At 39.8% G+C, this 27,283-nt stretch overlaps 1 protein-coding gene across 25 annotated transcripts in view; it reads left to right on the top strand.

Annotated features, from left to right (window-relative positions):
• nfasca (neurofascin homolog (chicken) a) overlaps positions 1-18,028 on the top strand; it is an 89,495-nt gene extending 71,467 nt beyond the window's left edge. For 7 of the 25 annotated variants that reach the window (XM_055027255.1, XM_055027265.1, XM_055027256.1 and 4 more), the window contains 8 exons: positions 1,034-1,273; positions 2,519-2,638; positions 6,899-7,045; positions 9,553-9,681; positions 10,321-10,356; positions 11,901-11,970; positions 13,506-13,547; positions 16,032-18,028. In XM_055027255.1, the coding sequence (XP_054883230.1) occupies positions 1,034-1,273; positions 2,519-2,638; positions 6,899-7,045; positions 9,553-9,681; positions 10,321-10,356; positions 11,901-11,970; positions 13,506-13,547; positions 16,032-16,260 (1,013 nt within the window). In that variant the 3' untranslated portion in view covers positions 16,261-18,028. Of the gene's footprint in view, positions 1-1,033; positions 1,779-2,518; positions 2,639-6,898; positions 7,046-9,552; positions 9,682-10,304; positions 10,357-11,900; positions 11,971-12,837; positions 13,572-16,031 lie in introns of those variants that run through there. The other 18 variants (XM_055027276.1, XM_055027273.1, XM_055027277.1 and 15 more) reach the window with 12 other exon arrangements.
• Positions 18,029-27,283: the final 9,255 nt, after the last annotated feature.

The raw sequence follows: 27,283 nt of genomic DNA, 5'->3' as shown, positions 1-27,283 counted from the left end.
GCTGTTTGAGGTTTGGGGTGTTGTTTTTTTGGGTGTTCCTCACATGAATGTGACCGCTACATCATTGTGTTCAGGTTAACAGAACTAATGGAACTCAAATTGGTTCCTTTAATGTTTTTTCCAGAAAAACATTAATGCATGTTTTTCTGGAAACTACCTGAGTATCAGGAGACAAACTAAAGGTCACACACATATTGTTATTATTCAATGTCATTTATGAAAATCTGTACAGAGAGTTTCATTCAGATTGGTTAGTTTTGTTCTAATGTCAGGTGTTAAAGTTAATGGATCCAAACTGAACCCATAAGTTTTAGTTTTGTTTTTGACATCATAGTTGAAGTATTTTGTCTTCTTATGTAAAATTTGAAAAGATTAATGACTATGGTATTTTAAACATAGCTGCTGTAGAACACACTATCTTCATTGCCAAGAAGAGCCACATGTATTACCAATATTTCACCACCTGGTGGCAGCAATGCTGAGCTATGTCAGTGTTTTGGCTTTCTCAGCCCTACACGCTTCAGGTGTTTCTGAGCTTCAGCACACCTGAACGTGTCTGTGCTGCTCTGGAGGACATTCAGGAAAGGTCAGTTGAATGTGGAGTTTTCAAGGAGGAAAACATCTAAAGGATTGCAGAAAATAAAAGATAACACACACAGACACACACACACACACACACACACACACACACACACACACACACACACACACACACACACACACACACACACACACACACACACACACACACACACACACACACACACACACACACACAAGAGAAGGGAAGGGAAGTGAAAAAGCGAAAGGTTGTCCTGGCTGTCCTCTGTTCAAACATCTGACTGAATGACAACAGTGATAAAATGAAACATCTGTGGTTTGTGGGTGATTATGTGTTTGGTCCAATGACGGGAACATGATGGCGTTGAGTTCTATGCTCCATTGTCCAGAGTGTCAGTGTTTCTCAGTTTTGTATGATGTTCCTGCTGCCTTGTGTTTAACCCTCTGCTCTCTCCTTCTTCCTTCCCTGTAGTTGAACTTACGGACGCCACCCTGTCTCCTGTTTTCTCTCCTACTCCCACTCCTCTTCCTCCTACTACCATCCCTCCCACAACAATTAGTATCACAACTCCTACCCCTCCTCCTACCCCTCCTCCTACCCCTCCTCCAACAACCCCTCCTACTACTACCACTACTACTACCACTGAGGCAACTACACCCTCCACAGTTCCTGTGCTGGTCACCACCAAACGAGTTGATCAAAATGTCTTGGGTACATGTTGTATTTCTTTATAGTTTTAAGGAATATGGTTGCCTTCTCCCACCTGACAAAAAACAGGAAGATATGTAAGGACTGCATCCCGATAGGCTGAGCTGTAGCTGTTGCACTAAAAACAGACATGCTGGAAGATTGTATTGTATGACATGATAAATCCAGTAGCCCTTTTCAGACTGTGCATTCTGTCTATGTTATTGGTCATATGGGAGGATAATGTAAAGTCACCGTAACAATATTACATCTCTAATCTACTTGGTAGGTAATCAGAGACTTGAGCTGGAAGAGTCAGGTCTTAAGGACGTGATGTAACGATACGATGCAAAGCAAAGACAGCAGCGAGTCCACAGGTCCATACAGAGCAGAGAGCTGCACAGTGTCCTCCAAAGATGACATGAAGTAAATTGATGAGCAGATTTGTGCACATAAAAAAATGCCATGCTGTGGCGCACATTAATGTTTCTTGAACTGAGTTCTTTTCGACAAACAGGAGGCAAGTGCTTGATTGTTTTCACACATGGATCTTGTCCTAATGTCTCCCCATTGGTTACTTTTCCACTCCTGTTGTTAACTTTTATGGCTTTGCAACCTGAAGCGTACGAACATCTCTGAGCTGTTGTAGACCTTCAGACTCAGACCCTACCTTAAGAATACTGTTGGCTCCTTAGACGTGTTCTGAAACCTGTGGCGATCCGTCCAGTCAAGCTCCTATTGAAAACTACAGATTTACTTTAATTTATTAATCCTTTTCATGTTTCATTTTTTTTATTTCAAGATTTTTTTTTTTTGCAGAACAACTTAAGATCCTATTTGTGAATAGAGCTATATACATTATTGACTTAAATGAGAACTAAGATACTCAGGTTAGAATCCTGAACACTTAGCATACTGCCCAGCTCAATTCTTAAAGTTGTAGGCCACGCCTATTTGATCCTTTCTCCTAGCGGCGTGCTCTGAAAGCACACACAAACTGTTATATGTTTGGAGAAGGAGACATACGACATGAAAGGGAGGTTTCATTGTTCTGAAAGGGGCTGACTAGAGTCATTTTACACAATCAAAACCAGTCGGCCATTAGGCGAGGATTAGGACACTTTCAATGCAAAGTTAACCATTTTAATGGATGTTTAACACAACTTTTCATTAAAAGTGTCATTATTTATGACTGTGTCATGTCAAATTTTTCTTCCGACTTTTAACCCTTTGCCTCTGACCCCATCCCCCAACTGCCCATCTGTGTAGTAACCCCTCGGCGGGAGATCTGGAATCTGACGGTGGTCCCCGACAGTTACTACGCTAACGTCAACTGGAGTCACAACTTCCCAGCTGACAGCAAGTTTGTTCTAGAGGTCACTCTGGACAGTAAGACACAAAGCCTGTGCCAAACCTCCGAAAACATCAAACCATCAAACATATGTTTGCTCGTCTGAGCACGAACCTCTCACTGGGATGGCACACAAAGTTTGAAGAGTAAAACTCGGACGCCTTTGTTACCAGAAGATGATCTTTGAGTTGCTGTGATTGCGCTAAACATGATTTACAAATGTGTACCAAATGTTTGCTGAACTGTAGGAATCAGAGGTACCCATTTTCTGACTGACAAATCAGACTAAACTTTCCTTGTTGAGGTTAATTAGAGTCATCAAAATTATGCCTGTTTGCTAAATGCTGGAATAATTAAGAGAAGATGTGAATTATTTTTGAAAACCTTTCAACATTTTAAATGTGTTTCCTCAGTATTTGGTAGGTTTCCCTTTTAAACTTGATCTCTCCTCAAGCTTCTCATCATATTTTTATGGGGATTTTGGGTTCGTTAGCCGCTTTGCTCAGATGCATCACTTCTACTCTTCCAGTCATTTCCTGTGGGATTAAGATCAGGTCTCTATGATGACCAGTCAGCAACATTGACTTTGTTGTCCTTAAGCCACTTTATGTTCACGTTGGTTGTATTCGCGGGGCTCTTGTCCATTTGGAAAACCCATTTGCCCCTGAGCTTTAACTTCCTGGCTGATGTCATTATGATTAATATTTTATGAAGTGCTCCAGTTCATTCTGCAGAAAACCATCCAAACATGACGTGGCCACCACAGTAACAATGGACATTATGACCATACTGGTCGGTTCTAGCTTCTAGCATTTGCTTCCAAGTTCAATTGCAAATTATAAACTGTCTTCTCATGTTACGTTTGGAGTCATGGCATCTTCCACACTGTCTGGTCTTTGACCCCATACAGGTGCAGGACATGTTTCACCATGGATAATGACTCTTACCAGCTTAAGCAGCATCTTCACATGGTCTTTTCCGCTTGTTCTTGGGTTCATTCACAGATTTACACCAGGCCAGTTTAATAGCTGCACATTCCAGTTCTGTCTGGAGGAACATGGAACCTTTAGACCCAAAAATTGGACAATCTATCCTTGTGGAACTCCCCAATTCTTTTCCTTGCAATTTAACCAATTTATTTGAGTTTTTCTATCAAATCACACAAGAGCATGGTGTGTTCTGGCAGTTACCTTAAAGAGGTTCACAACCGTGATTTGATTTCACTCAAATGTTAAACTATCAGGAGTTTGCAAAGCTACACGATCATCATCCAGGCTTTCCTATGAGGTTCAAACCCATTGGACTCTGTATGACTGTGATCTTCAGAGTTTAAAGAAAGCAACAAATTATCCTGTAATTCATTACTTTGTCATTTAGTAAATAGAGATAATTTTGGCAATAGTGACTGACTGACTGACTAAAAAACAGAAAATGTGTCTGATTCAGTGTTAGACGGCGAGGAAGTTTTACAGGGAATTTAAATATCTGGTTTCACCTGCATGATGGTATCTAAAAACATCCATTAAGAAACCAGAAAATATAAAAACTCTTTGCACAAATACAGCAGGCTTGACAAATGTCTCAATCACATACAAATAGAGTTTGTATGTGACTCTGTTCAACATACAAACTATTAAATCCACATCAGTTTGTAATGTGTGCATTTGGGATATATTTTTCAATGTTTTCTGATTACATATTTTTATGACTGAGGTTTCCTACAACTTCTTGTACACATTTATAAATCATATGATACATGTCTATGATATTTATTGGAACTAAATAAGTCCTGAACACAAATAAATAACTGGATAATTGGATTTCTAATATTGTGTAGACGTGAGGGGACTGTTTGGGTTTCTCATATAAAGTCTCTCACCATGACGTCTCTCGCTCTCTGTGCCATCTCTGTTCATGGTGCCGCCCGGCTTGGAATGCCTCCAGTTGGACTCTGGTTGCTTTACATTTTTATTTGAGAATGCCATTGCTCTGACCGCACATGTTGTCATAGTAATCTTATTTCTTTGTGGAACCGGTGTTAGATGCTCTTGCATCTTTCCTTTCTGAAGCACATTTATCCTCTGTTTTTAAGGTCTAGAACTGGTCAAGACTTTACTGAGACCCATTGCATCATTTTGTTTTGATGAACAGGCAGAAAGCATTTTCGCTGTCTGTCAGCTCCATACAGCGCAAAATCAGAAACTTCTGCGATAAAAAGAAGCCAAATGTCACCAAAAAAATCCAACTTTAATACAGAAATGTAGAATTAATAAGTATGTTTCATTCCTCCCTTGTTATTATTTTCAACAGGTATTTTTAATCTCATTGAAACACATAATTTGTTTTATTGAATACAATTGTCCAGGACAAAACGGTAATTTCTGAAATCAACTTGATGCAGGAACTAAATAACCCGGAACAAAAACTGCCATATTTTAGAGCTGAAGAGTAGACCAGTAACCCAGTTAAAAGGTTCACATACGTTACTGGTAGCTGGCAGATTATTGCATTGCAGTAATACTTTTGCTCACTTAGAGGAACTTTCACTCCCCAGACTTCACTTCAACCAAGACCCAAGTTTTTAGACAGACTGCAGTTCGGTTTTTTTGGTGTGCAGTTCGATTACGGATGAACCCCTTCCCAAGCGAACCGACTTTCTAGGTAAACGGAGCTGGAGTTGGATTAAGCCTTTCACGGAGGGCGTGGAAAATGTCAGGGGAGTGGGAGAATTTGTCCCGTCAGACCGTCAGTTCCCAAAACCACACACAAAAAGAAGACCCAGTAAAAGTGCACACAGGGTCAGTGAGATTGTGCACAGAATGAAAAAAACTTGTGGGGTCTAAATGATCCGGTCTCTTAAACTGGGCTGGTGGTAATGAAATCCTTCATTCCACAAGCAAACATCACTTTACGTTGTTCAGTTCATAGATGCAGGCACATGTAGAGTTGATTTTTGGCCATTTTCCAATTTGCGTTTTGTAAAATAAATGTATTACGGAGCGGCCATATGAAATAAGCCTTAAAATTCCTAAATGGAGGTAGTCTTCGGGGAGCGTTCCAGTTGATTTTTACGACTGGGAAGTTGAAATTTCCGAGTTCTAACTACAAAGGGAATGGAGCATTACTCTTACAACTTTTCGTATGCTTTCTTTCATCACACTGCAATGGGTCTACTCCTCAAACTATGACTGTATGAATAGAAGAATGAAGGTTTTCTATTTCTTGGCCAGTTTGAGCCCTGAATGCACTCTGACTCTAAACGGATCGGAAAGGAAGAAATGATGAAAAGGGAATGATGGGATTGATTTGCTGCTCCTTTAATCCCGTGTGTTTTCCAGGGTCAAGTCTGAAAGCTTTGACTTTTAGAAAGCCTCACTGGCATCTTCCTTCATCCCATCATAATCATCGTCATCATCCCTTTATGCTCCCCTGAGTATTTCCGGATGGGAATGCGGACTGAGTGCAGGTCTTGGAGATGAGAGATTGTGGATAACCAGAAACGTCCTGTTGTGTCCTTCACTTCCACAAGGTCAACTTAGAGCCTGAGTGGACTCAGGTTGATTTATTTTCCCACAACCTCGGTAGAGGCGCACCGATGTATTTCGGTATTGTGTGTCTGTGCATGTGAGCTGCATGTCTCTTGCATAGAGTGGCTTTGAGCTGATGTGGTCAGATGACATCGCGTCTTTGCAATGGTTGACCACCTGGCGCCTGATGTCATCGGCTAATATTCCCTCCTGTTTTCTGCCCTCTTCCGGGTCATGACATGTCGCCCGTCCCCGGTCATGACTGGCATGCTGTTCTGCCACCAAGACGCAAATTATGGTGCTGCCCTTTTCTGATTGGACTTTCAGAATATTAACGTATGACTGTGAGAATGACTTCACATCAACAATGCGTTACCACCCAAAACCTTCACTTTTGTCTCATGAAGCTGGACGAAAACCAGACCCTTAGTTGCAGTTTAATTTGACACGATGCTGTTTCTTTGAAGAAGCCTTGTGCTTCTGTTTTTATTAGAATCTTTCTTAAGGATTGGGCCCTTTGGAAACAATCAACTTTCCACAAGAAGTGGAATTTATTTTCGCAAAGGTACATGAAGGCATCTTTTTTATTATCTGTGGTGGCAACGCATCGTTCTCATCAGCAAACCGTCTCCTCACACTGCGCTTTGCAAACCGGTCTCTCTGTCGAAGCACTTTCTGACGCCGTCAATCTCAGCTGCGCACGACAGTCATCGCTGCCCAGTCATAGTGACACCTCTGGAGTGTGATTGGCACCTTTCTTGTGTCTCCAAGGCAACAAGACAGTGACAGTCGAAGAGGTGAAACAGCCGCCCGTTAATCTGAAGGCTCTGATCGCTGGTGAGAAGTACCATCTGAGGGTTTACTCCCAAGAGCTCAACAGCGTCAGCAGCAAATCTGTCACCTTTAAAACTAAAGCAGGTGAGAGAAGAGCTTCTTCCAGACCGGAGGGCTGATCCGGAAGCCTTTCTGTCTCTGTAGTGTCAATGGTAGCTCAGTGGAAGCTGGGTGAGTTAGCATGGCTCGTCTTTCTCCACCTCAAAGGGTAAATTTCTCTCTGGGAGAAGAAGGTTCAAGCAGGCTGAAAGTGCTGACTGATTTGACTTTATTTGGTTTTGTGACACTTTTGCCCAGCTGAAAACGTAACCAGCTGATTGTCGACACCAAGCAAACGTCTGCAGAGGCTTTTTTGCCTGATGAAACTGAAGGAAACTAAAAACAACCCAATCCAGCGTAGGGTTGGACATCGACAAACACACAAACAGCCTGTTCGGCTTGTAAAAACTTAAAATGGACATGTTAGTTTGCAATGTTGTTTATTAATATCAGGATGCAAAGTAAGATTTCTGCATCAGAGTAAAAATGGCCGTTTGAGGTCCTTCTTTTCCTACTGTGTCTACGAGGAATTTGTCTCCACAGACTCTGATTTTGTCCAACAAGATTTAAAAATAAAAAAAACCCTGTTTATATATAATTAATTTTACAACTGTGATGCAGTAACCATGTACATTGTTTAAAACTATTGCTAAATTAAATTATGCAGAGCATTTATATGCATACACTATTGCTTCAAACACCTCCTGTACAGCAGGAGCTCAGCGTTTGAGGATTTTAGCTAAATGCTAAGGAATATAACTCAGACCCCTTCTAAAATCACTTAGAACTGCCCATTTTAACAGTTCAAACATGCATTATTATGCACAGTGAGAACCGTCGCATAGTTACGGTCTTACTTATCTTGGCTAATGGGAAGTGAGTGCCAAGAATGATGAAAGCTGTTTCCAGGTTCAAGCAGCAGAAAGTAGTTCATCACCTCAAGTTGCATTTTTGTTCAGATATTTTAGAAATCCTCTACAGGAAAGGACACAAAAAGACGGATTTTCTGTGAATAATTTGGAGTTACATTTCACAGAAAAACCCACAAATACTGAACCACATAGCGGGGGCTCCACTGTATGTGCTGCCTTTTTCTGTTGTGGTATAAAAGGTTAGCTAGAAAAAGGCCCAGTGCTACCTGAAGCTGAAAGGTAGCACTGGGCCTACCAGTGCTACCTTTATGACTGCTGAATACTGGGACCTGGACAGATGTCTAGTCAAACGTCAACTGTGGTTTGACTTAGATAGGCATTCATATCTACTGGTTAAGATGTAACAAACATAACTACTACCTAACAGCTTCATTGTTTACAAGTAAATGACTTTTGTTTGTTGGGTTTGTGTGTGTGTGTGTGTGTGTGTGTGTGTGTGTGTGGGTGTGTGTGTGGTGTGTGTGTGTGTGTGTGTGTGTGTGTGTGTGTGTGTGTGTGCGTGGGTGTGTGTGGGTGTGTGTGATTGTATGTGAGAATGAGAATGAACAAAACTGACCTAAAACAGTTTTTGTAGAGTCGATCTGATAATGGAAATATATTTGATCAACCACCAGCCTGACTGCAACATCAGTTTGTTGCTAATTGCAATCATTCATAGAAGAAGAACAGTTCATTGAAACAACATACAAAAATGAACATGGTGATATTACAGTATCTGTGATTTGTGATGTTTAACTCTCTGCCTTCCAAACTCAGCAGCAAATGGATCATATTCTGCTGAGTTTGAATTGTGAGACCACATAGTCTCGCAATTTGACATTTTGAAAATAAAGTTGTTTCAATGAAACACTGCAATTTCAAAAAAATGGATTTGGTGTTTTATTTTTTCATTGGCCGTATCAGAAGTAGTTTATCTTGCAAAACTGCAACTGAAACACTTTTTTCGCATCACATGGTCAACATGTCACAGATGTTCCCTGTGTCAGAATTCAGCAAGGAGAAGACAGGTAGTAGGCGTAGGATCCTGGAACATGATCCTACGCTTACATTTCTTATTTCATTAAGACAATTGTGAAATCGTGCTTTTCTGACATTAGCAGCATACTAATGTAAGTTTATGTCAGTTAATGTAAATACTGACAGTTTTGCACATGTTTGTCATGGAAACACAAATGTTGTAAATGATTAAATATATCTGATATTTATAAGCAAACAACAGATGATAAATCGACCCAACCTGAGCTCTGCTGCGGCTTCACATCGCAAAGACCGCTCATATCAGTAAAATAAACAAATAAAAAAAGACTTTATAATTTTGCAATGTCTAAGGGAGCTGTAAGGAGGCTTATGGGTAATTTAAATGGCAAAGTTCATGAAATTGTTTGAGTGTAAGTTAAATCTTCTAGAGAAAGAAGCTTTCTGTTGCTGTGAATAAATGTAATTCTGAAGTAAATGAGAAATGTGACAAGATATGAGAAAACTACAACTCTGATCCTGAAAACTCTCTCTCTCTGTGTGTGTGTGTGTGTGTGTGTGTGTGTGTGTGTGTGTGTGTGTGTGTGTGTGTGTGTGTGTGTGTGTGTGTGTGGTGTGTGTGTGTGTGTGTGTGTGTGTGTCCAGCTCACATAGACCAGGTAGACATAGCCACTCAGGGCTGGTTCATTGGCTTGATGTGTGCCATTGCCCTGATTATACTGATCCTCCTCATTGTCTGCTTCATCAAGAGGAGTCGCGGAGGCAAATACCCAAGTAAGGCTATAAATTCACTTCATTCAAAGTGTTTTCAATCATTCTTTTGTTTTTTGTGGGATAATATCTGCAGCCGTCTGGATATTTGATTTTTGATTTGTAGAGAAATGTGCTTCTGCTGTTTATCTCAAACAGGAAATTCTGAACAGTTTTCTGACTAATAAACATATTTGATTATGTACACAGTAACAGATCACGTAACAGGTAACATTATGTTCAGTCTGAGGAAATAAAAATAAATGTATTCATAGTAATCATTATTTTTGGTTCAGACTATCATTCTACCTTACATTGTTTTGTTTTTAGGATTGCTTTCTTTTTTTCTAGACTCATGCTGATGCATTTCTCTGTGTTTTATGTTTAACTGTAATTCTATTAGAGTATATCTAAAACTTCTGTCTATGTACAGTATTATGGAAAAACATTTAGGTCTCCAGTTTGGACTATTCTATTCTAGATTGACAGATGTTATCAAATTGATTTTAAAATACTTTCCTTTGCAGATCAAACTAAAAGAATATCTTTTTGTTAACACGTTCACAAATGCACAGTTCAGAAAATGGGCGTCTGATGGCCTAAACCCTTGGAAGAAGAGTATGCAGAGTTGTAATAATGTTGTACAGTTTCTGTAATGTCTAGGTCCCGGATTCTTGACTGGTTTCACAAAATACCTCGGTAGGTGCTGTGATGGATCAGACATGAAACTAACAGGAAAGGGCTTAACATGATGCAGACTGACAGAGTAACACCAGGTCTTCTTCTTTTTTGTGAGTGAAGAATTAATGACAGAAGACCTTACAAAACACCACGCCTCTAATCAAACTCCAGCAGCCCCTCCCCCCCGAGTTGCTGATGTGGTCGGTTTGACAGGCAGCAATCGCAACTTAACAAAGCATATTTTCTCTTTTTAATCAGCAGTACTAAATACCCATCTTTAATCTACACTTTTATGATTTACACTGAAAGAGAATCAGAGTGAAGTGTTCGTTAACACTTGACGGGGTGTGCATCAGACTGACATGACGTTGTCATGAACATGAAGGAGTCAACAGTCTGACTGTTGCCAGGAAGTGTCATTTGGTAAATAATGGCACTTTTGATGTAAAGTTGCCTTAAAAGTTGCATTTAAAGTTCGTTAAAAGTGCCAACTTTGCATTAAAGTGTCATTGTTGAGAAAGTAATTCAAAGTTGACTGATTTAAAAGTCTTTGATTTAATTCAAACTGATTTAAAAGTCACTTTTAATTGACTTTTAATACAATTTTTAAAGCAACTTTGCATTAAAGGTGTCATTATTTACCGAACAACACTTCATCACAACAAAGACATCACTAAAGACTCCTTCATGTTTATGACAGTGTCGTGTCAGTCTTATGCACAATCCCGTCAAATAAAGCACAATCCCGTCAAATAAAGTGTGACCAAGTGTTCTCTCCATTTGTTAACTTCATAAGATGACTAGATGTGAGAAAGTATTCGGCCCCAAACTGATTTCTCTCATATTTGTTTTTTCAGATCATCAAACAATGATCAATTTCAGACAAATGTAACCTCGGTAAATATCAAATATATCCTTCACATGATAATATTTATAAGAATAAAAAAGGCTATCCTATGTGGGAGAATAATCATCCCTTAAACCTGGAGACGCTGCCTGGCGTGCGTCCTTAGAAAGTCTTAAATTAGTCTATCTAAAATTAAAGGCATTAAAATGTCTTGATTGAATTAAAAACAGTAAGTTGGCCTTAAATACCTTAATTGTAGGTCTTAAATTTGTATTGCCAGGATTATTTAATCTTTTGAATTCTATGTATTGTTTTTTTTTTCTCGTTGAAATGTTTTGTCAGACTAAAGTTTGAGTCGCACTCAGACATTTTCACCTTCATTCTGTGACTCAAAGCGGTTGAGGCTAATGCTAACTCACAAAGGGCTAATCTAACCAATGAGAAAAACTCGTCTTTTCTCTCAGTGGTTTTCCCTTAATAACAAACCATTAACTGAAAATGGCTTATTTTTGTATAAATTCCTCTAATTATCTGATATTAAAGTTTATTTGACCATGTTAGTCATTTAAATGTGACCAGAAAACAAAACACAGAAAAGAAAAAAAGTTTTCTTTTTTTTAAGCTGACCCCAAAAAAGCTACAAATACATGAACTTTAACCAAGTGTGGAACTTTGAGTTAAACCTTTCTGTCTTTTATTTATTTTTGTTTATCAGTTCGTGACAAAAAAGATCTTCCCCTGGATCCAGTGGACCAGAAAGATCAGGATGGATCCTTTGATTACCAGTAAGTATACACAAAGAGCTTATTGCATTCACTGTGTCTCACATGAAGTTAGTCATTTGTGTAAAACCACATTAAGCCAGCAGAATCGCTGTTTCACTTTGTGGAAAAAGGAAATCTGACAGTCATTTTACTGACTAGATCTGATATAGTCGTACCATATGACTATTCACATCACTTTCTGTATTCATGCCAAGGAGCAACAGCTTCTCTATTTTAAAGTCGGGAAGTGAATGGAAATAATCTCGACATTCTTCTTCAGAAGCCATAACCATCACAACAGCAGTTGTGAGCTCCACATCTTTCTTATATTGGCTCTCAAAATTGCTCAGCTAAATTAGAAAAAAAAACAACAACAAAAACGTAATTAGCTATCAGAATATATTAGAAATATGTGTTAGGAATAATCATGAAAATCAGAAAACATCTGAAAATGTTCCAAAACATTGATAAATAATGTCTGTTTTGCGTATGAAATAGCTCCATATTGTCCTTCATGGTGCCAAGAACATGGAAAGCAGCCAGCCAATCAGTGATGACCTCTCGCTAGCTCTGAGTTGCAACTGAAGACCGTTCTAATAATTCAGAATAAAACCTACAACGTTCATATAGAACAGTTACTGCTGCCTCCTCCGTCATGATGATGTTCAGAAAACCTTTACAGGTTAGGGTAGAAAAACAGATTTTGGTCAAATGAAGCTTGGTGTGAAGGAACTTTAAAAAAAGGACAAATTGCAAACATTAAAACAAAACAGAAAGGTAAACATCTCTCAGGAGATGAGGAACCTGAAGCTGCTACACATCAGGACTGCTGTGTGAACTGTGTGTTGTAGCCGTTTTTGTAAGTGACGTGTCTTTTGGTTCTTTCAGGTCCCACTGATCTCTGTGGTCTTGTCCTTCCCCCTTTTTTTTATCATCTAGCTTCTTCTTTAACCTAATATGGCTTTTATTAAACATACATAATTTGTGGTTAATGAATAACAGCTCGTTTTGAAGAGTGGCGCCGTAACATTTACCCTTAACTTTGTGCGTTGGAGCTTCCACAAGCCTTCCTGGTTTTGCCTCTCATATTGTTGAGACTATTAAGAATGTACACATATTTTCTTTTGTTATTATTATTGTTTTGTGAAATAATTAGTGTTGTGAGAACCTCAGAAAATCTGTTTCCAAAGGAGACCAAGGTAAATCTAAAGGTAATAAATGTTGAACACAGCGATCTGCGGATTGTGTTAACACAATTAATCTGATCCAATTAATCACGTTTAGTTCATTAATCAACTCCGTACGTTACACACCACTACTGCTCAGACTGTTGCTCCTGTTGACCCCAGATCAAACTTTAACTCTGGTTGAAGTCCCTCCATTTAACCCTGTGTGTGTGTGTCGGTGTGTGTGTGTGTGTGTGTGGGGGTTTCCCGTGCATGCACAGAGTGGAACTCGTGTTTTTGTCATTTCTACCTTTTTCTCTGCACCTCTTCTGTCCTCACTGTTTCCCCCCACGACTCCTCATACTTCATCCCTTTCTCTTCCAAATGCGGAAATGGTTCATCTGTCCGCGACAGGAACGAAAATGAGAACAGGTACATTGGTGCCGGCACGACTTGTGCATGTTGTGGGGCTGGACGCTTTATTTTGGGGTGGTTGCATTCGGGCTATGGGGAGGAAAGCTTGATCAGCCAGAGCTTGATCTGGAAGACCAAAGAGCTTGCAATGTTGGATCTTCAGCCAGATTGCAAAGAGGAATCCGTGTTTATGTCAGCCGGATGACTTTAGATGGATTCTTTGCCATATAGTTTTTAATATAAAGACACGAAAATGTTGGTGAACAACATAGCTGTTTGTAGACGGACGGAGAAGGTAAGTTCTCTCTTTAGCTCAGGTGAAGAAAAAAAAAGAGGTGACAGTTTGCATGGATTTTGCTTCCTTTTTTAAAAAAATTATATTTTCTTTGTTCTAAGGTAGAAAAAAATTCTATATTTCTAAATACTTAAACACACTCTTAATTCTGTGCCAGCTTCATTTGCATTAATATTCTTTTTAAATCTGTTGCACTTAAAAAGGACTCCAAAAAGTTGATGCAATTTTTTTACCTTTTTTAAAGTCAAGAGTTGCCACATAGAGGAATCACATCAGAATGTCAATTTTACATGAACAACAGATGATGCGCATGGTAAATGACAGCAGAATAAAACGTCCCTGGAGAGAAAAGACTAATGAATGCATCACAAATTGTCATGTCTTGTGCATTACTGTTCTAACTTGGAATTTTATGAGAATTATGAAAGCTCTTGTGCGCTATTAAGTCTGGATGGCGGTGCGCTGCTGAGCCCTCCATCCCACTGCTTTCCCAGCAACAGTGGATTTGCTTCAGAGTCTCATTCTGTTATGCTCATTGATCTCTGCATGTGACGCATCTCTCGGAATGTCCCACGGTCGTCAGGTTTGAATTTTTGTATTTAAAAAGGGAAAACATAATTTTGAATAGATTAGAATAGAATAGATAGCATTTATTGTCATTGAACAGGATTCAACGAAATTTCTATTGCAACTCCCGTGCAAAAAGTCAAATATATACAATATAAAATAAACAAACACACAATAATAATAATAATATATACAACTAAAATCATTGAAATCATTGCGACAACTTATTTGTTATGAGAAGAAATGAGGACAAAGATGACCCGTTTTATTTGTAACCAACCAACACTAGAGGTCACTGTTTACCCTTTTACCCGTGCATCAAAAGTCCAGGTTTCAGCAGACGGTATTTTTTTTCCTGCGCAATTTGCAAACATTGAAAAAGCCAGGCAATTTTCTCTGGTTGTAGTTTTTCTAAAAATATTCATAAATATGGCCAAACAGAAATTAAAATAATTTCTCATTTAAATTTGTTACTAGAGAGATGCTATCTGCATATTTCCAGGACAGTTCTTCTTTTGCTTCTGGTTTCCCAGGTGGCAGCATGTCCACGCTTTGCCCTCATTTAACTCTCAGAAAAAAACTTTGTGTTGAGGACAGGAGAATAGCAATAAAAAAAACGAACCTGTGAAATATTTCAAATGAACAGTTGATTAAAAAAATAAATACACAAAAAGAGGTTGATGGTATTTCTTTTTTAAAATTGTGAAATAGTTTTTTATAACAGAGCTGCACTTTCATGAACTTCACGTTTATCATGTTGCAACGCAACCTGGCTTGCCCTGCTCCAGTTTTGTTTCATGGTTTATTGAAATGAAAACTGATTTGTAAATACATCCGAGGGAGGAGCAATGGGTTGGAATATCTTATTAAATTATGCTAGATAAAAATACATAAATAAATAGTGCACTTTAACGTATTAAATTGTGAAGGAAATGCAAAGTTGGAGAACAGCAGCACATAAAGACGTATCCAGTCAGTAATTGATCTGTGGAGGCAGTGGTGAAGATTAGAGAAGCATTTGGATCGAGGTAGTGAGCCTTGGACATCCAGAACTAGTTTTCAAATAAAATGTGGGACAAAATGAACCAGAAAAAATTCTTCTTCTCCAGCAATCATTACATCGTATGCCTTTGAAACTTCAGTATTTAACTTGTATTAAAATTGTATTTTTTTTTAAACATATTTGTTGAAACGGTCAAAAAGTTGTGATAGTAACTAATAATTGAGCTCCTTTGCTTTCTGCCAGAGTTCCCAGAGCTAACTAAAAACAACCAATCAGAGCCTGGAGGAGGGTCTTAGTGCTGTCAATCATCCCCATGTGTGTACAGCTCACCCCCCATTCCCTTTTTTTGCTCTTTGCTACACTAAACTAATTAGCATGGCCACTGATATCAACCATATGTTGTTTCTCTGCCGTCAGAGGTTAATTGACAGCGCTAAGCCCCTCCTCCTGGCTCGGATTGGTTGCTTTTGGTTGGGAGCAGTGTGTTTCTTCAGACAACACGACAGTTTTAACAAATATGTAAAAACCATAAATTTTATAAAAGCTGCATACTGGTGACAGGTTCTCCATGTCCCACTGGCATGTCAAGAGGAAACACTGGTCTCTGAATCTCTAACGTCTCTGCTGGTCATTGCAGCAGCGACGAGGACAACAAGCCTCTGCAGGGCAGCCAGACTTCGCTGGACGGCAACGTGAAGGAGAGCGACGACAGCCTCGTGGACTACGGCGAAGGCGGCGACGGCCAGTTCAACGAGGACGGCTCCTTCATCGGCCAGTACACAGTGAAGAAGGACAAGGACGAGACGGAGGGGAACGAGAGCTCCGAGGCCACCTCTCCTGTCAACGCCATTTACTCGCTGGCGTAGCGGAGCGGTGCCGCCGCAGGACTCCCCGACGCCCTTCCGATTCCCGTTAGGCACCTCACCGTACACGAGACACACACTTGATTATACGAGTATCTAACACACTGTACACGCAGAAACGCAGGAGGCTCTGTCTGGAGACTAAACAGACTGTCCTCCATAGAGATAAAGACGAGGAACACCGGGGTGAGAGGGTGGGTAAGCTTAGACCACAAGCCTTTAATTTTCAGTTTCTTGGCTCTGATTACACGATCCGTCGGAGGCGATCATTGGACGGAGAGAAGTCGTCTCCGGAGCGCCCCCATCTGCTCTTCACCCATGCAAAACTTTGAAGTGTGCCTTCAGTGGCGGCTTTGGATGCATCCGCGAGCAGTCTTGGTTTGTTTTGTTGGGTGTCCTGTCCCCTTCTTCCCCTCCTTGTCATTTCGCCGCTGCTCTGCCTGAGATGCTCCTCTGAATCTGAATCCCCGAGTCCGCTCCGACCCCGTCCTGTGACATATCAGTCTCTCACCGTTAATCTGAACAAGATGCTGGCAGATATGTTTATCATATTGATACTTACTGCGCAGTGAACAATTTTCTTTTCTTCTATTTTTTGTTTTCCACAGCTGGTTAGATGATGTATTGAGTCCTAATAAATGCTGTACACAGTCCTGGCACACATTTTAGTGCCCCTTAAAACTATGCACAACCTCCATAACATTTTGAGTTCAATCTGGTTTATGAAAACATGACGTTAGGTTTCTGTTGGCCATCTTAAATCTGAAAACACGTGTTTTTATCAACATGTTCGTCTCCGATGTTCAATCCAACCTTTTAATGTCTTGTTAAAAAAAAAAAAAAAGAAGAGAATCCAGCACCTGCACAGGCTTCAGCCCTTCTTTCATTCATCTGTACAAAAGGAAAAAAAAGTCCATCTTTTGAATAATAATGAGAAAAAAGCAGATATTTTGGAGCATGATAGTAAAACATGTGCACTAATAGAAGCAGAAAAGGTAGTTTTAGCAAGAAACACCAAAATATCAAACCCAGTTAATTCCCTCATAATAAGCAAGCCACCACCGCTCTGCTTCGTTGTTGCCACGGCGCCTCACATTTTATTTTAGTTTGAGTTCAAATTTGTTGCACGTTATTAATAAAACATCAAAATCTGTAGCAACAACATTTGAGTTCATGACAGAAAATGGATTACAAATCTGCATCACACACACACACACACACACACACACACACACACACACACACACACACACACACACACACACACACACACATTGGATATTTTAGATGGTGAAAGCAGACTTTAAATTCTTCCTGTGAACAAAAAAAAACAAGGTGTGTCCAGATTGAGGGTTTATGCTGCTTCCATTCAGTCAGATGTTTGTCTCCACTATAAACCCAGCAAACGTCAAAGAATGAGATATTATCACATCACCACAACATTTGAAAGCAGATATGATTTTTGCATTTCTTTGCCTTCACATGACCTGTAAAATCGTTCATGTTCTGTCTGAACCCAACTGGACGCACTAATCCACACCTTTGCGTTTTTCTGCCATTTGCGCCTCTTTGTAGAGCCTTTATGATGGTCATTTGTTCTCACACGACTATTAAAGTAGAATTTTTACAGTATGATTATAATCAACTGAATCGCTTTAAAATGACATATGCTAATATGTTGTTTTTGGAGAGGAAGGCTCAGTATTTTACATTCATCCAAGCTGATTGGTCGACTCCGTGTTCAGTAAAAAAAAAGCAAAAAAAAAACAAACACCCCCCCAAAAAACCCAGTAGGAATAGTTTTGGTTCTTATATTGACTACTTACCAAATTATTTATTCGATGCATCACTTTATTTTAGCCCTCCAGAGTGTGGCTCCTTCCTCTCAATGGCACTATCTGAGGCTACGTTCACACAGCAGGTCGATGCGACTCAAACTCGACTTTCTCCCATTTTCTTCCCTATATATGACCCATATCCAACAGTCGCGTTGGGATTGTAAACCATTCAAATAGAAGTCGACTGCAGTCAGATTGAATTAGTAATATGAATTAAAATGCAACAAACAAACAAATAAGTAAATAAATAATATGGATTAGAGTATCTAGTCCTGCTGTGTGAACATAGACGAGCCCTTCAATGAATAACATTGATTTATTTTTTTTGTTAGTTTGGAACTCCATGTAAATAATTAATTTAATTTATATGTCTATTACAGAAATAGTATTAATATTAATTCTACATTATATTCATATTTAATTTAAAAATAAAACACATTTTTGCCTTTTATTCTGGCTACATTTCATTGTCAGACATAGAATCACACCAAAACTTAAAAACAACTTTAGAAACATTTTGGCCTTTCAGAAACAGACACACACACACACACACACACACACACACACACACACACACACACACACACGCACAGACACGCACACACACACGCACACACACACGCACGCAGGCACACACACACACACACACACATACACCCACACACACACACACACACCCACGCACACACACACACGCACGCACACACACACACACACACAACACACACACACACACACACACACACACACACACACACACATGCACAGACACACACGCACGCACGCACACACACACACACACACACACACACACACACACAACAATAAATAAACAAAACGTTTTTAATCAATCGAAACAGACACATTTCTGTCTGCTGTTCTGCTCCTGTTGTCACCATCATGTTTTTTTTGCTGTGTGTTTATGTAATATAACTCCGCCCACTGTACAGAAAGTCTCTATTCTTATTTACTGTCTGGCAGTTATTCTGTACATGCAGGTCCTGGAAGAAGATCTCCCACCATTTTGTAAATAGATATTGTTTCTTCCCCTTATATGTTCTTATCTAGAAAGACAAAGTCACACGTTGGTATCCCCAAAGCATCTCGAGCCTGTGACAGATGACTTCAACTCTGTTGTGGTTGAGATTTGTGGCTGCACCTGTGTGCACCCGATGCGTCGCTGCCTTTACAGAGCCGTCCGGCACTATCAGGTAAAGCAGCAAGGCCTTTGATTCAATCGAATACCTATTTGGAATCAGCACAAAGATTTGTGTTCATCAATAGTTATGAATGATCTTGGACTGATTTTACTTGGGGGAAAGCCTTTCATTTTCTTCCAGGATCTCATTTGAAAGTGGCAAAGCAATGTTTGTATGTGCAGCCATGTTGTTGTCACTTTACTCTGTAAATGTTGGTAGCGCGCATTCTTCATGCGGGTCAGTAGGTACCTTTTGGGCCAATTTGTTTTGTTAGCTCGTTCGCTACGTTTCCATCAAGTTGTCACAAGAATTTTGAACAAAATTTTACATTTGCAAAATAAAAAAAGAAAAAGAAGCCACCAGATTACGCAAACGTAATATTGGACTTAGAAATTTTTCCAGGTTTTGTTCCTCCTTAAGGGTCCAGGAACATCCCCGTCCCAGGAAGCAAAGTTTGCAACGTCAGAACTTATTCCGCAAATGTGTTGATGCACATTCAGCATCTCTAGTTTAGTGCATTAGAATCACCTCACATCCCCCCAGAAAAGCCAAAAATGTTTGCAAAATTGAGGAATTTGTTTTTACAAATTTTCTAAAATTTTATAAAAATTGTTGATGGAAACACGGCCACTGTTAGCAAGTGTTTCCTTTTACTACATACTAAAGATTATACAATTAAATTTTATTTTTTTCACTGTTATGCTAATCAATATTATTTAGTTGGTTACCTATCCAACCCATCAGCATATCTCATTGCTACAACAGAACGTCCGTTCCGGCGCCACTGCTGGTTAATAGACGTTAATAAGACTAAGAATAGAACCAGGCCTGCTGGCAAATTGCATAACAGCCACCAGTGAGAATTTTCTGCACATAATTTCACTGTTTATGTTCTCTAACCAATCACACAATCAGGAAGTTCTTCCAGGAACCTTTGAGAAGATTTGCTGTAAAAACGATCCATGCATGTGCAGAACTGTGAGGAAGTGATCTCTAGACTAAAACACATTCCTCTAACAGGCTGCCTTCCTCATTCACCCTCACTGCAAAACAAAACGTGATTGATAAAAAAAAGATCCATTATTCACATTATTCCATGCTAAAATCCATTTCCCTCCCCTCTGTCTTTGTGAAATTTTAGTGAGTTGGATGAAGCGTTGGATGCCATTGTTCTGTAGTGTATTGTCGCTTTAGACCGCCATGTTGACAAGCTTGAAACTGGAGCCGCAGCAGAAAGCAAGGAAAGGGAAAGCAGAGAAGGATCCAGCTTGGAACTTTTCTTTTTGTCCTTTTTTCCCCTTCTCTTCAAGATGTGCTCTGGAAACGCGCATCTCCCTGCTCCGTCTGCTTACATGTTCCTCCCTGAGTCGACCCCCGGGGCAAAAACCTAAACTGGCTTCAAAACCGAGCAACAATCTGCACACTCCTCGATTCTTAGTTCGGTTCTTCCCTACCCCGATTTGTTACACATTCTGAAAGAAAATGTTGATTTCTTCTTTTTTTTTCCCCCTTCCTTTCCAAATGCTTCAAACTTTAGAATACACCTTTGATTCTGGGTTTTCTAAATGACTGATCACATGGTGTATGGCTTTTTATGAACTGTCATATTTGCATCTCTTTTTTTTTTTACCTACCATGTGCATCACAGCAGCTTGTTAAAGTCTTGCTTCAACATGCAAAGTAAAGCGTTTGTAAAGTACTCAAGAAAAAAAATATACTCACCATATATGCGTGTATGAGATGTTGCAACTTCTGCTAGCAACAACTTCTTTATAGTAAAGCTATCTCCTTTTCTCTATGTCTGACTTCTGATTTCTTTGGTCCTCTGGGATTTTGTTGTTTCATTGACTCTCATGCTTATTGGGGATGGTGGGAGAGGCAGCGTTTTACTGGAGGAGGGCTTCAAACCAATCTGTGATTTCTGTCTGATAATTTGTAGAGCTTGTTTCTCTGCGCTAATCAAACTTCCGGTTTAAGAAACCAAGCAAATAGCGGCACAGCTGTTTCTGCTTACATCAGAATGAGTCAAGAATGTGGTTTAGCTTAACATAACTGGAATAGTTTTGGAAATGAGGCTTAATTAGCCCTAAACTAATTAAAATGAGTCGGTGCAATGATAAATGCACAAATATGGTCCTTTATTCTCCTTTAATCAGCTTAAGGGCTCACAAATCACTAACCAGGTTTTAAATAAGAACAATATAGTCCATGTTTCAGGAGTCTGAGCATTGTTTTTAAGCTAGAACATGCTAGCGCCATTAGCCATTACACCTAACAGATATTGTATCACAACCATATTTCTTGAGAAAACTTTAGCTTGCTAGTTGTTAGCATATTCGAGGCTAACAACAGTCTAGTTAAGCTAATGAGCAGAAGAGGAAGAAGCCAATCCCTTACGTGACCAGTCTCGACATGCTAGCTGTGTCTATCCAAAGCTGATGCAGGGGAGTAATTCTAATGGGCAATTGTGTATTATTTCTGCTGTTACACCATCTGGATCAAAATGTAAAATTTTGTTCAACATTTTCAAACACATTTTGAAAATCTCCAGTTTTGTTTGAAATTGGACGTTTTCAAACCCCAAACACTTTCACACTTTGTTGGAAGTGTGGAAATGACCCCAAACCCCAAATGTTTGGCATTACGTCATTGTGTAAGTCTTTGGAGTTACTTAACCCTCTCCAGGCAGATGTTGCAGTTTTGCAACAGCTAAATGCTACTTCGCTAGTCTGTGCAAGTAATTTGAGCCTGAGAGGGTTAAAAGACGCTGAATGTCTTTCCAGTTCACTCCCAAGAAGGTCAACAAAATTAAAAATCCAGTTTTGGAAGAACAAATCCACAAACACACAATTATGTATCCTGTCAGATACACAAATTATGAGCGTAAAGGAGCATCTGACAGAATCAGCTAAGCTTTCTGTTTGTTTTCTGTTTTACAATGACGGACTTAAATAAATCAGGAACCCGTCGACCTCCGCTAAAGATGCCTGTGACAGCTTTAAACCGAAATAAGTGATCCACCCGACACAATGTGACCAGAACAAGACAAATGGGAACGACTAGCATAAAATGGCAACATCAGAGACTGGTTAGTGGTGGAAGGGTCAAATCAATCAATCTTATATAGGAGAAAAGAAATCAGCCGACATTCCACCCGAAAACATTGCTCAGACCAGCCCACGGAGACTGCAGACCCTGAGACACGTCAAACGGAGAGCGGGTAGCGAGAAGGCCTTGTACAAACTTCTGTCTCTCACTTCCCCTCCTCCCATGCGAGCGCCGTCCCCGTCTTCCACTCCTCCGTCAGAGCGGGTGGTGCCGCATGGCTAGCAGTGCCTCACTAAGCAGACAACTTACCCACACATTCAGCCCCAAGTGGGAATTACTGCACAGGATGTCTAGACAAGCATGGTGGATGGATGAAGGTGAATGGGCTGGGCGGGGAGAACCGAGGTCAAAACAAGTGCATCATAAATTATTTAGTGGAGACACAAAGCAATCTTTATGAATCATTTAAATTCAGTGATTTATCATCTAAGCTGCCACTGAGGGTTTGGGTGTCAGGGACGAAGGAGGGCATCATAAGTTAACAAACGTTTATGTATAAACACCCACATGTTCTCACACTTTGCTGCTTTGAGAGCTTATGCAAACATGGTTATTAGCATGCTTTAATATTTGGTTATGACTGAGCCGAAAAGGTGCGTTTCACAGTGCTGACATTTGTTGCAAGATAACAGAATTACGATAATTATAACTGTTTGGCTCATTCAGACTTTACTATCCAAAAATATTGCAGGTCAAATTTGGATTTGGACACATTTTTATAGCTTTGTTTGATATAAAAGGTATAAACAAAATGCAGTAAAGAAATACACTTAAGAAATTAAGTGCATTAAATAGTGATTTAATTTCCTAAGTTTTCCCAGCCTGCATGGCTTTATATTGAAAAGTAATACGTTTCCGGGATCAAGAGAATAGTGGCATAGCAGCATTAAGATGACTTGCTTTCTTTCACCTCTGCAATATTACCATAATTAAAAATTCAGAGAGAAAATCTAGTCCATGTATTTGTTCTTTCAAAACTGGGCTACTATGTCCATCATTAATCCTCTCTGTAACTCGTCTCTTTCCGTTAGATGAAATTGAATCATAAATCCTAACACTGTCACTCTTGATCAACAGAAGGGCAACAAGAAGTCAGAGGAAACATGACGGTAGCTGAAATGTCAAACAATTGTTCAAGCTCTATATTGCAGAAGAAAAAAAACAGTTTAAGGGGGAAGCTTATGTCCTGCAGTGTGATGGATAAACACTTTGAAGGATTACAGTGTACACAGTGGACCGCCATTTGCTGAGGTTAGGAACCACTATTTTTAAACAAATGCTGCTTAAAATGTCCTCTTTTTAAGTAGCTTAAATACCTAATATTCCTCAATATGTATTAATGCACACAGATGAAATAACTTAGCACTACCACAGCGGCTAGGGTTTTACTTTTCTCTGTTCGTCGGGGTTCAGCCAGTCAGAGCCAAGGAAAATGAATGCAGCTCTAGGATTGGCTGTTTTGCGAATCCTGGCCAATAGTGAATAGTGAATCAGGCAGCATTTAGCCCAGGCCCAGATATTGGGTATCTCAGCATTCTAAGCAGTATTTCATTTAAAATATTTTACAAATTTTTTTTTAAAAATCCATGAATTAGATTTTTAAAAAATCTATTTGACAGATAAAATAGATTTTAAAAAATAATTTGGAGTTAGGTTCCACAGGAAAATTGTTGCAGCAGGTAGCGGTCCACTTTACAGTAGTTATTGTTACTATAGCAGCACAATCTGGCGGATTAAAGTACGAGTGTGCTTTCCTTTATTCGTGGTAGTCTGCTAGCAACAGGAAGAGCTTTGGTTGAAATATTGCAGAGGTGAGCTGACGTGGCTTTTCACTCATAGACATGAAAATAGTGCTGTTACATTTGATATTATTGATCCACCTGTTTATGACTTGAGTCCCAAAATGTTCTGATTAGGCAAAGTGGAAGAGGCGGGGCAGGAAAACAATGGGAGTCCTGTATGTTGCTGTGGTTTGGTGTTTCCCGTGTGTAATAGAGCTAATGGTCGTCTGCTGAACCACCTCATCACGTAGTCACTCTGGAGGCCCCAAGAGAGAGACAGATGGAGGGCAGAGGAAGGTGGTGTGCTGTGGTGGGCGTTAATGTGTCACACTGTGATGACGGCACACATTAGCTGCGCTTCATGGAGCAGGAGATGGACGAGATTGGTGGCGTAACAGGAGGATCCGTCTTCCATCAGGAGTTCTCCCTGAAGCTTGCAGCCAGGAAGTCTATAGTACTTAGTGAAGCAGCTTTCAGCTTCCATGCACCACAAATTTAGAACAAACTGCAAAACAGCTGAAACACTGAGTTCCTTTAAATCCAGACTAAAAGTCCACCTACTTTGTTACTGTTAATTATAATAAATGAAACACTGACCAACATTTTGACGTGTGACGGTTTCGGACTTGGCAAAATATAATGTTTTAGTTGTCGACCGCGTTTTCTATCACTTTGTATTTTTGTCTTTTTTATGATGCGAAGCACTTTGAACTGCCTTGTTAGAAATGTGTGACCCAAATGAGCTTGATTGACTTTGGGAAAAGCTTGTGCATAAAGAGATACACTTCCTCATTCAAATACAATCACGTTGGATCTAATCCATAGAGTTACCGTGGAACCCCAGCATTCAAGGGGGTTACTTGAGATTCCCTCTTCAAACATGTACAGTTATTTTAATAGTTCAAACACCTTAATATGCAATAATATGTACAGTGAAAATCGTCTTGGCGGTACTGCAGAAGCAAGCAGTCTTCCTTATCTCTGCTCTTGTGGGTACAGCCAATCAGGAAGCTAGAATACCAAGACATAAGCTACTTGAAATCCCATTGGTTGGTGTCCGCAAAGCCTGTACATTTATAGATTATTATCGTTAAGCTGAGACAATCTTCTTCTTTCTACATGAATTTTTGGATTGTGTGAAGTCATCAAGAAGTCACATGTGCAGACTACATTTACAATTTATTACAACATTCCAATGAAGGCAGACATATACTGTATTTCCCATCAAAAATCTACTCATAACCTTAAGGAAGTTAGCTGGACCGGACTGTATTGGACAAGCAGGACATTCAGCATCCCCCAGGGTAACACTCCATGCTTTAGGCTACAGAAAATCTCTCCGGTTTCTCCATAGGCTTTTAACCATCATTAATATCAGCAGTATTGATCGTGCTGCTCTGGCCAACAGATGGATGCAGTCTCAGGACACAGCTGGACCTGCCTTGCTGTCCTTAACAACTCGGAAATATGATAGCCTGTACATGGTAAATCTGAGCTTTTCTGGACAGTGATGACTGATGCAAAGTGCAAACTTTACGTCTGGCAACAACTGCGTTCACAATCTCAAAGCCAGGATATCGATGGCTGTTCTATAAAAACCACAAATCTATTGTTGAGCAGCGGTGCACTGATCAATGGGTAAGAGTTTGAGGCTTCAATAACACTTAGATCAAAACGTAGTCATGTGTTAGAACGTCTCAGTCCTAAAATTTGTGGCATGACTTAAAAACTGCTGCTCAGAGATTCTCTTTATTCAACCTGAAGGAGTTTGAGCTGCTTAGCAAAGAAAAACATGCAGACATTTTAGTCTCATGAGCCGATGGGGACTTTCTGCTGCAACTGCTGCATTAACGGGGCAGCATTATGTAGCTTTTCATGCACTTAGTTCCATCCTATAGCATAATCAAGAAACTATGTTACCTTCAGTTGTCGTATAAATGGAATGTATATCAAAAAAAGAAATTTGACTTTGCAATTTAATGCCTTGAAATTGGGCCTCTGTCTCTTTAAGAAGCTCCTGCTTTTTCTAGAACTCTGCCTTCATCGCAACAACCTATTCTGAGTTAATCCTTTGGCCTGTTTCAGGCTGAACTCAAACACGTTGTCTTTACATGAAGCCCTCACCGTAAACCAAAACTGGATCAGCTAATGCATAAATGTTGTGTACTGGTAGAGTTTCTCTTTAAGCTCCACCCTCAACCTCCATGATGACCCTGTTCTCCTGTCACTAAGGATCTGTCACTCATTGCTGACTTTTATGATTCCTCACAAGCCATTTATCAAGCAGGATGTCCCCACCGCTTATTATTTAAATCAAACTTTCACACATTAAACTCCACTCATAGGTACGAAGAAAAACAGAACAATAAAAAGCGTTTAACTGTTGCAGTGCCTGAGCTGGCTCTGAGTTCAACCTTTTTCAAATAATTCTTTTTGTTCCAGATTATTATTGCGAAAGGAAGAAAGGAAATAATGTAATTTCCCAGCTCATCTTTTTAAATTAAAAAGAAAAATTCTACATGAACATACGAGCCACGACTGTTGAGTATTTTGCACAAACACAGAAAATTCGAATTATGATGATTTCTGCTTGCGGTGCAGAACTGGAGAGCCCTCTTTCTTCTTACTGGTAAGACGACTCCACCCACAGCCCGGCTCCCCTGGGAGGAAGGGGAGGAGGAGTGGAGACAGCACCTGCCACCCAGCTTCTGCCTCACTTCTAGGCAGCCAAGGCCCACAAACAAAGGACGCTCACATGGGCTCTGCAGCCGGTTCAGGACCGGCTGCAGAGCCTGGTGCTGGTCTTTTCCTTCGTCGCTGTGTGCTTTTGTTCTGCCAGGCACACAAACAAACAAAAGTCAAGAAGTTAAGATCCTCGGCTCGGGTCACTGGAAGGGATCTCCTGTCGTTTTCACATCTGCAGTAACCAAATGTGATCCTGTGTTTTACAATGAACTACATTTATCAGCTGAAGGCCTAAAATTTGGTCAGAGTCCCAAACGGAAAAAGAAAGAAAATGAAAATGAGTTATAGAAACGCCTGAAGTAATAAGTCATTCTTTATTTATTTATTTTTAAAATTATAGCTTGCCGACAAGCAG

This window comes from Poeciliopsis prolifica, unplaced genomic scaffold, assembly GCF_027474105.1.
Source record: "Poeciliopsis prolifica strain line A6 unplaced genomic scaffold, Auburn_PproV2 SCAFFOLD003, whole genome shotgun sequence".
Taxonomy (NCBI): Eukaryota; Metazoa; Chordata; class Actinopteri; order Cyprinodontiformes; family Poeciliidae; genus Poeciliopsis; species Poeciliopsis prolifica.
Note: the sequence above shows the minus strand (reverse complement) of the source record. Positions and strands in the feature narration are given on the sequence as shown.